Source organism: Phragmites australis, chromosome 5 (genome assembly GCF_958298935.1).
Source record: "Phragmites australis chromosome 5, lpPhrAust1.1, whole genome shotgun sequence".
NCBI classification, from domain to species: Eukaryota; Viridiplantae; Streptophyta; class Magnoliopsida; order Poales; family Poaceae; genus Phragmites; species Phragmites australis.
In genome coordinates, this window is record NC_084925.1 from 23,185,125 (window position 1) to 23,196,788 (window position 11,664).

The window sequence follows — 11,664 nt, forward strand, 5'->3', positions numbered from 1 at the left end:
TTGCTTCCTCCTCCATGAGCTCATAAGCAAGCATTCTTCCGAGCACATCGCTTTGTGTGAGCCTCTTGTAATCTCTTGTTTCTCAGATAAGAGTCACCAAGGTGGGGTTTCTTGGTGCAAAAGCTCTTAGCAATCTTCTCACCACCTTGTGATCATCTAGCTCTTCTCTTCCAAGTCCTCTAATTTTGTTCACCAACACCATCATGCGATCATACATTTCTTGAGGGGTTTCATCATCATCCATCAGAAATCTTCCCAATTTACCCTCAAGCAACTCTATCTTGAACTCTCTCACATTTGTGGTGCCTTCATGTGTGATTTGGAGTGTGTCCCATATTGTTTTGGTCTCCTCAAGCCTGTCCACCTTATTGAACTCCTCAGGGCTCAAGGCGTCAAGCAATACACTTACGGTCTATGCATTGCGATGTATGCTTTGCTCTTGTTCGGGAGTGAACTCTTTATCTTCATTCGGCAAATCACAACCTGTGCAAACAATCTTCCAAATACTTGGATGAAGAGAAATTAAATGCAATTTTATTTTGTGTCTCCAAGCAGCATAATGTGTACCATCAAAATACTATGCACGCCCAGATGACACGGATATATAAGAATTAGATGCATTTAATTTGTCATAATTGAACTCAATTGCTACTCCCTTCCCTTTACCATTGCCCGATGTCGAAATGTCATCCTTCGGACTTCCCGCACCTTTCGGACTCTTTTCCCCGGATGTCAACATCTTCCAATCCTCCAAGCGGTGGAGCCTTGAAGTAGGTTCGGCTCTGATACCAATTAAATGTACGAGATGTCGCCTAGGTGAAGAATAGGCGTTTCCTGAAATTTAAAACTTTGTAGTGGATTAAACTGTCCGGATAATCCGGGTCAACCCGGATACTCTCGGTCCAGAGGTTCCGGGTTCTACCTGGATAGTTCGGATGAAACAGGAAATCGAAGGCTATGAAATTCTATGTAAATCTACTTGATGTCACGTATTACCACATGTTCCTAAGAATGTATGAAAGCTTTTCAAAGGATCACCTGCAGCTAGAAACACATAATCACGTAGATTGAGGAAAGTTCTTTTACTCAAGAAATCAAATGAGACACGAATTTGTTTTCCGAAGTTTGGATTGAACGATCCTACGTCTTTGTTGAGGTGCTCACAAAGAGCCGAGTCTCTCTCAACCCTTATCCTCACCGAGCGACCACAAAGATTGAGGTCGGGGCTTACTTAACTTTCCTCTTTCCTTGCAGAAGCGAGGATGACCTTCACAAACTTCTCAGGGCACTCCGCAAGCTTGGGTGCTCACCGAGTGACGCCTAGCCGTCTAGGACATTCAAACTCCAAGAGTAAAGAACGCGAGTTGACGGCTTGATGAAGACCCTAAGTGCTCAAACAATGGAATTTTGCTCACTAGCACTCAATCACATTGTTCCAATCCCAACTCTCAAATCCTTGCAATATTTAATGCACTAGAGGAGTGGGAGGGCTCTAAAGAAGCTTTGAAGGATTTTGTCTCGAATTGGTTCAGCAGCAAATGAAGGAGGAGGATGAGGAGGTATTTAAACCCAGCCTCTAAAACTAGCTGTTATAGTACATTTTATACAGATCCGAAGTATCTGGGTCAACCTGAAGACTCTGGGTTGGCACTTATCGGACAACCACGAGTCTGTCCGGAACCCAACCCGGAGGGTCCGGATGAACACAGAACCCAGAGTATCTGGGTCAACCCAGAGACTCTGGGTAAAACTTTTAGGCTCTAACCAATACTATCTACCGGAGTATAGTCCATAGACTTCGGTCACCCGGAGTGTCCGGGCCAACTTGGAAACTCCGGGTTGAACTCCAACCACAAACCGAGAACCTCCTGCCAAAGCACTGTCCGGAGACTCTGGTCACCCGGAGTATCCGGGTCAGCCCGGAATATCCGAGTCCCGACATAACTTTTAAATCATTCGGTGTTCGTGGGGTGATATGTGTCTCTCATCTTTGGTCTAAAAGAGTTATTTGAGAATCGAGACAACTTCAAGTCAATCTAAATGCATCCCTCTTGATACGGTGCACCTATACTCAAATTCAAAAATAAAATACATTTAAATCTATTGAGTAACTATATGTCGCTTCTATTTTCTTTTTGAGGGATGCCAACGTCATTTTACTTCTTCAATGGGACTAATATCTGTCCAAAACCTCATTAAACTCATTAGTCCCTTAATTGTTTGTCATCAATTATCCAAAACTCATATAGGAGCCTAGATGCACTTTCAATATCCGTAAAGGACAACTGGAAGATGAGAAAATCAAAGAGATCAAGAAAAATATAAAGGAAGGCAAAGCCCCTGGATTTTCTGAGGATGATCAAGGTATCATATGGTTTGGAAAGCGCATTTGCGTACCGGATAAAAAAGAGCTTAAGGATATAATTCTGAAGAAGGCCCACGAGTCAGCCTACTCCATCCATCTAGGCAGTACCAAGATGTACCAAGATTTAAAAGCACGCTATTGGTGGTATGGCATGAAGCGTGATGTCGTGGAATATGTAGCTCTATGTGACACCTGTCAGAGAGTAAAGACAGAACATTGGAGACCTTCTGGATTACTTTAACCGTTGAAGGTTCCCGAATGGAAATGGGAAGAGATTGTTATGGATTTCATCGTTGGGTTATTTCGCACCCAGTCTGGCTATGATTCAATATGGGTGGTAGTAGATCGTTTGACAAAGGTTACTCACTTCATCCCAGTCAAGACTACGTATACAAGTGCACAGCTTGCAGAACTGTATATGTCACGGATTGTTTGTCTTCATGGCGTATCCATGAAGATTGTGTCAGATCGAGGCACTCAGTTCACATCGCTATTCTGGCAAAAACTTCATGAGTCCATGGATACAAAGTTAAACTTTAGCTCAGCATACCATCCTCAAACCGATAGCCAGACTGTCGGAGGATTAACTCCTGTCGCAGGGATCCCGAGAGACCCCTTTTTAGAGATTCGGCCGGGGGGATGATCCTGAATAAGTTCGTCAGAGAGATGAATGAGAGTAAATGCAACGGCCGGTGGATGGGGGTGATGATCTAGTGCAAAGAGGAGTAAATGCACCGGAAATTTAGACAGGTTCGGGCCGCACGGGGGCGTAATACCCTACTCCTGTATAGATGTAATAACTGTCCTGAGGAAGTCCCTCAAGGATGTTGCTGGTTACAAGAATATTTGTCTAACTAAGAGCTTGAGACTCCTTGTTCTCGGGCGGGGGCTATGGTTCGGTTCTTGGTGCTTCTGTGTTCGGTGCTTGCGGTCTCTCGCTCGATTGCTTGTTCGCTTGTTGGGTTGTTTTTTCTCTCTGTCCGAGCTTCTTTTGATGTCTTGGATGTATCTTGGGTCTCTCTTTCTCTTCTGTGCTGCCGGCCCTTTTAAGCACTCACCGGCTGCGACATGCCCCAAATGGGAAGGAGGGGGGCACAAGTTCCAAGACGCCATGATTGGGAAAGGCGTCATCATTTCTTCTGGGTGAAGTGACCGGAGGGTGGAAAACGCGGAGCACGCCCGGTCACCTGTCACCATAAATACCCTGGCAACAGGCGCCGTAGAGAGGGCCCACCGGGCAGCCACAGAGCAACCCGGCGTGCCCGCCCTGTCTTGGTCCTCTGCCACAGCAGGGTGGCGGACGGAACGCCTTGATCCTGGCGATGTTATCCCGAGACACACCGGATGATACGGGACGGGACCCGTGTAATTAATGGCCCCACGCCTCTCTGCCAAAGCATGGCAGGGACTAACACTACGGCGGGAGCAGTTGGGGATGTCAGGCCACGCACGCTCATTAAATGCGACCTCGGACCTCTGACTGATTGACACCTCGTCGGCGGGCCCCTCGGGGGCCTTTCTGGGTCGTCGGGGCACCGAGTGCTCGGGGGTACTGTTCACCTCCCCGAGCACTCTCTCCCGAGAATGCCTATCCTTGCCCTCGGGGTACCGGGTGCTCGGGGGCACTGTTTACCTCCCCGAGCATTTTCTCCCGAGCACTCTTGCACGAACCTTCGGGGAACCGAGTGCTCGGGGGCTGCCACGTGCCGCCCCGAGCACTCTCTCCCGAGCACTCTTGCACAGATCTTTCGAGGAACCGAGTGCTCAGGGGCTACCACGTGCAACCCCGAGTACTCTCTCCCGAGCACTTTCACACTGACCCTCGGGGAGACGAGCGCTCGGGGGCTGCCGCACGCACCCCCCGAGCACTCTCTCCCGGAACTTAGCTCTTCTGATCATCGGGGGACTAGGGTGCTCGGGGGTGACCGGGCACCTCCCCGAGCACTTTCTTCCCGATACTTAGACTCTGCGGATCATCGGGGAACTGGGGTGCTCGGGGACCGGGGATTGTGGCCCCGAGCACCTTCTCCCGGGACTTGAATTTTCCTCACCCCGCAGGAGGGACCTTGCGGGATGGCGACACGTGGCGGATGGCCGGCCGGGCCTCCGGACTCAGGGACCCCCGGTTCCTGATACACCGACACAGACAGAAAGAACAAATTAGATCTTAGAAGATATGTTGAGGGCATATGCTCTGAAATATAGACGTAGTTGGGATAAGAGTCTTCCATATGCAAAATTCTCTTATAACAACAATTATCAAGATAGTCTCAAAATGTATCCATTTGAAATCATGTACGGTAGAAAGTGTAGAACTCTATTATATTGGAATGAAACCGGAGAAAGTCAAGTGTTTGGACCGGAAGTATTGCAGAATGCAGAAAAGCAAGTCCAAATGATCCGAGATAATCTAAGAACTACACAATCAAAGGCAAAAGAGCTACGCCGATAAATTGGAGGTCTTGTGTATCTCAAAGTCCCACCTATCAGAGGACTTCGAAGGTTCAAAGTCAAGGGAAAACTAGCACCTAGATATATTGGACTGTTCAAGGTGTTAGACAGAAGAGGAGAAATGGCATATCAACTGGAGTTACCATCTCAACTCTTCGATGTACATGATATCTTTCATATCTCTTAATTGAAGAAATACCTACGAGTTCCCGAAGAATGATTTCCTATGGAGGAATTAGATGTTCGAGAAGATCTCACATACTTAGAGCACCTAGTCAAGATTCTTGAAATAGCCGAGAGGGTTACCAGAAGGAAAGTGATTCGCATGTGCAAAGTGCAGTGGAGTCATCATTCTGAGGAGGAAGCTACTTGGGAAAGAGAAGAAGATCTTAAGGTAGAATTTCTCCAACTGTTTGAAGATCATCCGAATCTCGAGGACGAGATTCATCCTAAGGGGGGTAGGTTTGTCATCCCCGTTTCTTCCTTCCTCTGATCTCTCTGTCATGTGGGTCCTATCAGTCATCCATCTCCTCTCCCCGATTCCCCTCCTTCCTTTGCCGTGAGCTGCATCACCCGCCCCGTTTGATTTCCATTGATCCCGCGCAAATTCAAGCCGTTTCAATGCTGATTGAAGACGCCCATGGAATCTCCCGGCCTCTAACTGTAGCATGACATCAATTTGGCGAAGGAAATCAATGGGAGAAAAGGAAACGGAGCCACATTTCTCGCCACCGCATTAAGACCATGCCGGTCAATTCAATTCACCCTCCTCCCGCTATAAAACCCGAATCAAACCTTCGGTCAAGCTTCTTTGCACTCCACCTCACCCAAGCCCTCAAACCTCAATGAGTTTCCTCCACCCGCGAGCTCCTACGACCTCTCCAACGTTGTCCGAGTGCGTGCCGGTGTTCTCTGTCCGCATCTCATCCTCCACGACCAACCGCCGTTGAGTTTCACCGCTGTAGCCCCGTCGTCGTTGAGTCTGCACAGTCTTCCTCAACTCCGTCCAAGCCCTCAAACGTGTTTGCCGTCACCCGCTCAAGCTCCTCCGCCGTTCGTCGTCATCCTTCGAGCGTCGCAGCGCCGTCTCTACCCTTCGCCGACCGTTCTCCGCCGTTTCCGAGCTCGCCACAGTTGCTTGTTTCGCTGGAGCTGATGTAGGTCGCTCCTCCACCGTCCGATCACATTCGTGTGGTTAGGATTAGATGGTAGATACCCCTTCGTCTTGAGTAGATCTCGGCCTTTCGTTTAGAATCGTGTGGCTCCGATTTAATGTATGCCTCGTCCGCTCTTTTGGCCACGTTAGCGTGCCACATGTGCACCCACGAAGGTGTCATTGTCCTGCGTGGTAGTCCAGTCAGCTAGCCCAAGCCTAGTCAGCCATCCACGTCAGCAGTGACGTCAGCGATTCCGTAATAAACTCTATTTTCCTTTAGAAAAATAATTCATGATAATTCGTGAAAATAGGAAATGCTTTATATAAATGTTTTAATATGTTTTTAATTCTATTTTATTTTTGAAAAATAGTTTTAAGGTTAGAATAATTGTTTTTATTTTGGAAAATAGTTTAGAAAATATATATTCATTCTGATAACATTTAAAAATGCATTCTTTAATAAAATAAATTCTTTTGATTTGTTTTGATGCATATAAAATTAGTTTTATTTCCAGAAAAATACAAACAAATTTCATAAAATTGTTTTAATCAGTTTTGTGCTATAAAATAATTCTACAAAATTTTAAAGAAATGTTTTAGGCCTTTTAAAAATTAGGTTTAATTCTAGAAAAATAGTTTTGTCATTTTTAGTCTATTAAAATTTTGTTTAGCCGTAGTTTTCACATTGTTGTTTTGATTTGGGTGGTTCTTGCACCCAGATATTCCTAAAATCGTGCTCTAGCTTGTTCTAGTATTTATTTTATGTGTTTGCTTTATTTAGTGTTTGTTCTTAGTGCTACTTATTTGCTCGCTTGTAGAGGAGTTTGTCGTAGAGGCGTTTGAGAACATCCAGAATCAAGACTTCGGGGATTTTGAGCAACTCAATAGTGAAGGCAAGTGTCCTTGAATATTTTGCGCTTATTTTTTATAAAGTTTTGTTTTACAAATTGCATTCTTGTCAAATATGATATCCCATTGTTAGAGTTTACTAGTTTTCCATAACCTTATTTGTAGCCGTAGTCTGGTTGTCATATTCTGGGTAGAAAATACTTAGTTTTTCTTACTCATGAGTAGCATAGGAAAAATATGTTTTGGTTAATAATGATGAACTTTGATAAAAGTGTTTTGACTTGAAAAGTAGGATTTGGACAAGTTGGTATGTTGGTTGGCATGTGGATGCATTCATAATTGTTGGCTTTCGGATAATTGGTTATTACCCTGTTGTTGGGTTGATGGTGATCTTGTTTAGACCATATTAAGGACCAGTTCGTGAAGCGACCATTCATGAAAACAGTACAACCACAAGCCGATGCTATATTCTCTAAAAAAACACGATGTTTTTCATAATGTGCATGTACTCTTTATGGATATTAAGTAATCGACAAAGGCCGGTGCACACATAAAGAATTTTTTTTAGAAGACAAATGGTAAATGTTTATATGTAGGGAACATAAAACTTGCAGAGAAGCCCGCAATTCATATATTCATTCATCAAGAAATAAAAGCAGCGGATTATAGGACTCAAAGACTACATTGACAATTAGTATCTTAGGATGAGAGGATTTAGCAAAACTAGGATCCCATGCTTATAACTTAAGAACTATACTAACCTGCACCTCTCCTACCTTCATCTAACAGTGAGCTGCTCATCCATAGATCCAAGTTAGGATTATCTGCTCTAGCAAAAGCTGGCAAGCTATTCATTTAAATCAAGAACTAATTTCCCACTGACAGACTCAGCTTAATATGAGCTTCTCATACTTTACGAAACCTACATATCTTCTCCAATGCATCTATTACAACAGATGGGCAAGTTCTTTTCAGCATCTTGTAACCTTGGGTCGACACCACAGCTTCCACTGCATTTGAACAGGTGATGAATTTAATGCAAGCATCTTTAAGCATGTCACAATGATGTTGATTTCTCCAATGCATCTATTACAACAGATGGGCAAGTTCTTTTTGGCATCTTGTAACCTTGGGTCGACACCACAGCTTCCACTGCATTTGAACAGGTGATAAATTTAATGCAAGCATCTTTAAGCATGTCACAATGATGTTGATCAGCTAAAGCCAACGTGGTTCCCACAAGCAAGCGACAAATCATTTCACTGTGATCATCTCCCTCCAGATCATCCATGGGAGGCAATGTTTCTGTATAGATGGAATGTAGCAGGGCCTTGAAAACATCAGGTTGCACATCTTTGATGGTTATGGGCGATGTTCCTGCCTCCCTCATAGGCCCATAGAGCTTTGCTTTGAAGACAGTTGACCGCGCAGCGAGCACGATCTTGTGTACTGTGAAATTCTCTCCTACACTGAAATTGACGTTCACTCCCTCGTTTTCTTCCAACCGCTTGGCAAAATGCTCTGTGATGTTAGACGGCAGCACCTCAATTTCAGGAAAAGGTTTGGTTTTGGGCATCATTGGTTCTTTGATAACAGTGACAATGCATTTGATTGTGACGTGATCGTCCCGAAGGTAGGTCGACGTTTCGAAGACGCTCCGTTTTTGCAAAAGCATAGTAAACCAGCTGCTATCATCATCACGGATGAATACCCTCAGCGCGGCCTTGTACACCGGGACCCGCAACCCGGTGCTCTGGTCGACCAGTTGCAGCTCGTAGGACGCCCTCACCTTGACATTTTCGGATGCGAGCGCGAGTCCGACTGAGATGCAATTTTGGTATCTCTCGATGCTGGAGCTGAACCCATCAGGGTAGAAGAGAACGTGCCACTTAGGCCCTCCGACATAGAACTTGCCGGATATCATGGGATTGCCGGCGCCAATGCCCCTGTGCTGGCTGTACCCGAAGATGTCGAACACGTGCGTGCCCTGCTCCGCCTCCGGGACGCACGTCGAAACTGTCTGTGACGTCGGCATACGGTGAGGCGCCGGATATCTACGGCGAGGATGGCCGGAGGGGAAAGAATCGACACGACGGCGGCGGCAAGCGCGTGCCCTAGACCCTGTAATGTTGATCTGACAGCGAATAAGAAATGCACATCTCAAAACCGGAAGTGGAGAGAGAGAGAGAGAGAGAGAGAGAGAGAGAGAGAGAGAGAGAGAGAGAGCGAGCGAGCGGAGGAGGTGGTGGAGGCGATCGGACCTTGGCCGGCGAAGGTGGTGGCGGCGGCGCTCAAGGATACGGCGACGAAGGCAAGGAAACCATTTTCTTCTTTTTTTCCCCTTTCTTTTGTTTTCTGTTTTGTTATAGTAGTTGTTTTCTGTTCGTTTGAGTCCTACGAGTATGGAGGGTGAGAACGGGCACGAGCCTTTCCGTTGTCGAAGGCACCTTTGTTTTAGCTTGTATGCTAAAGAGCAGTTTTGAAATTATAAATTTTAAAAAGTTAGATAGTAAAACTAATAATTATTTGACATACTAGATTCTGAGATAGGTTGAATGTTTATTTTGATTAGGTTGAATGTTTATTTTGATTATGTAATATTTATACGGAATACCTCTAATTTTTTAAGTAGCAAATGAGATAGTATGAGCACATGAGTAAAATTGATCAGCGAGCAAATATGATTCTGTTCAAGAACCCCTCAGTAAGCAAGTGATTTTTTGTTTATTTCAGGTGTACCCAACGTCAGACAAGCCTAACAGAAGCGATAGCTGAGGCGCTGAGCGATATTCTCCGGCCGTCAGACATATGCAAAAACCACACTGCTTATTCACGGAATAAGGGCACATGTATCTACCATATCACACGTCTAAATTCTTGTAATATTGTCCTTCAAAAACTCATGGGCAGGAGAAAAAGCAAAATTGTTCTATAATGCTTCCGTAGCTGATCTATTTTTTCTCGAGAACTTGTCAGCCAATTTTTCAACTGTGAATCCTTCCAAGGGCTCGCGAAAACAACAGTATGAACATATCCTTCGTTCTAACCAAACTAGGAAGAATTCGATGCCCACTTTGGAATTTGGATTTGCTTACCGCCAAACAGCACATACGTAATAAGATCAGAGCAATGACTGAAAGCAGGAGGGAACATGGTATTATCTCTATGGATACACATATGCGCTGGCATGATTATTTATACTTGCTCGCCGGTACGATTGATTCAGGCCCTCAGCTACGCTACGCGTAGGCACGATAGACGAGCATCGAGGCGGATCAGTCCTGGTGCGCAGAGGCTGCCGCAGCGTCGGATGACGGCTAGACGTGGAAGCGGGCGAGCTCGGTGTCGAGGCGGCCAGTGACGGTGAGCACGAACACGGAGGTCGCAGAGGAAGGACCACCATCTCCTCCTCCCGCTCCCACTCCTACGGCTCCCGCTCGCCCAGCCATCGTGTGGGCGTCCTCCTCCTGCTGCTCCCGCTCGCGCTCCTGCCGCCGCTGCTCCTGCCACGACGCCCCCTTCCCGCGCTTCGCCCGCGGCGGCGCTGGCTGCTGCGCCTGCGCGGGGGCTGCTTCGAGGAGGAGGAGGAGGAAGGGCTCGGCGGGAGGAAGTAGGAGATGTCGCCCATGTGGTCCTCTTCGGCGTTAGGCTCCATGGCACGCGACGCTGTGGTGGTCGGAGCGGAGGGAGACGGGTCGAGGAAACTGAGCGACGCGGTGCGGTGCCGTTGGTCGCCGACGAGGGGCTAGTGGGCGAATATAATAGACGACCGGAGGAAGAAAGGGACGGTTCGGGAATAGTTGCAGTATTGAAACCTAATTATCTTAGGTTTGTAAGGTTACTTTTATTTTTTCTATAGCCACGGTCCGTAAAAAACTGATATGAGACAGTTTATAAATTGTGGTAGAAAAAGAGGTTAGATTTTAAAAAGCAAATTGTATAATTTACTTATTTGTTTTAACTTTAATTTTTAAAATAAGTTTTTCAAAATCCAAAACTAAAACAAACATGCTCTAACATGATTTGAGAGTAGAACTATTTTCCATTCCTATACGACTTTAAATTTTCAAGGTATACAATTAAGGGAATTTCTCAATATTTATTGAATGTTCAATTCGCTTTATGATTTGTGCTTGAGGGTGGCATCCACGTGTGTGGTGGTGGAACTTGGCTAGTTGGGGTTGCCAAATAGGGTCCGTTCTCACCGGAGCTTGATTGCGGAGGGGGGGAGCGGCAAGCGTGAGGCTGTCATTGTCAGCCATAGGCATGACAACGGTGGATGAGGTCAGGAGGAGGTGTTAATTTAGGATATTTGAGACCAGGTGGCATGGTGGCTATAAATCACCCTAAGATTTGCATTAGTTCTTGAATTTTAATGTAGCTTCAGTACTGTAGCATGGTTGGCATGTTAAATTGTGTTAAGTTGGACCACCCTTATCTACAATTCTGGATCTGTCACTGTTTGAGACATAGATTATGATTAGGGTTGTTGACCGGTGTTGTATTTGGTGGTAATGAGCCCCTAAAGACATGAAAAAATGGTTTAAGATAGTATGGGAAGAAGGAGCAGGATGGAGAATAAGGTGGCAGGTTGCGGTGATGCCACCCGTTAAGTCGATGGCTGCACGAGTAGGGCCACAACAGTATGGTGGGAGGGCAACAACAGAACATTGCAGCTATTAAGAATTATTGAATATATATGATTTGTGTTGGAGGGAGAGAAGATGAACACAAGAAGATGAACTATGAGTGAAAGACTCAATTATTTTAAAAAAAATTGTCAATTATAAACCTAAAATTTTATTCACAAATAGTTGACGCTTCACCACTTCGAGGACATGAT

General features: G+C 45.6%; 1 protein-coding gene across 1 annotated transcript; it reads right to left on the reverse strand.

Moving 5' to 3' along the window:
- Positions 1-7,878: 7,878 nt before the first annotated feature.
- Positions 7,879-8,856, reverse strand: LOC133917872 (BTB/POZ and MATH domain-containing protein 2-like). The gene has a single exon (XM_062361702.1). It carries the CDS (start codon positions 8,854-8,856, stop codon positions 7,879-7,881), a length of 978 nt encoding a protein of 325 aa, XP_062217686.1.
- Between the last annotated feature and the right edge of the window lie 2,808 nt (positions 8,857-11,664).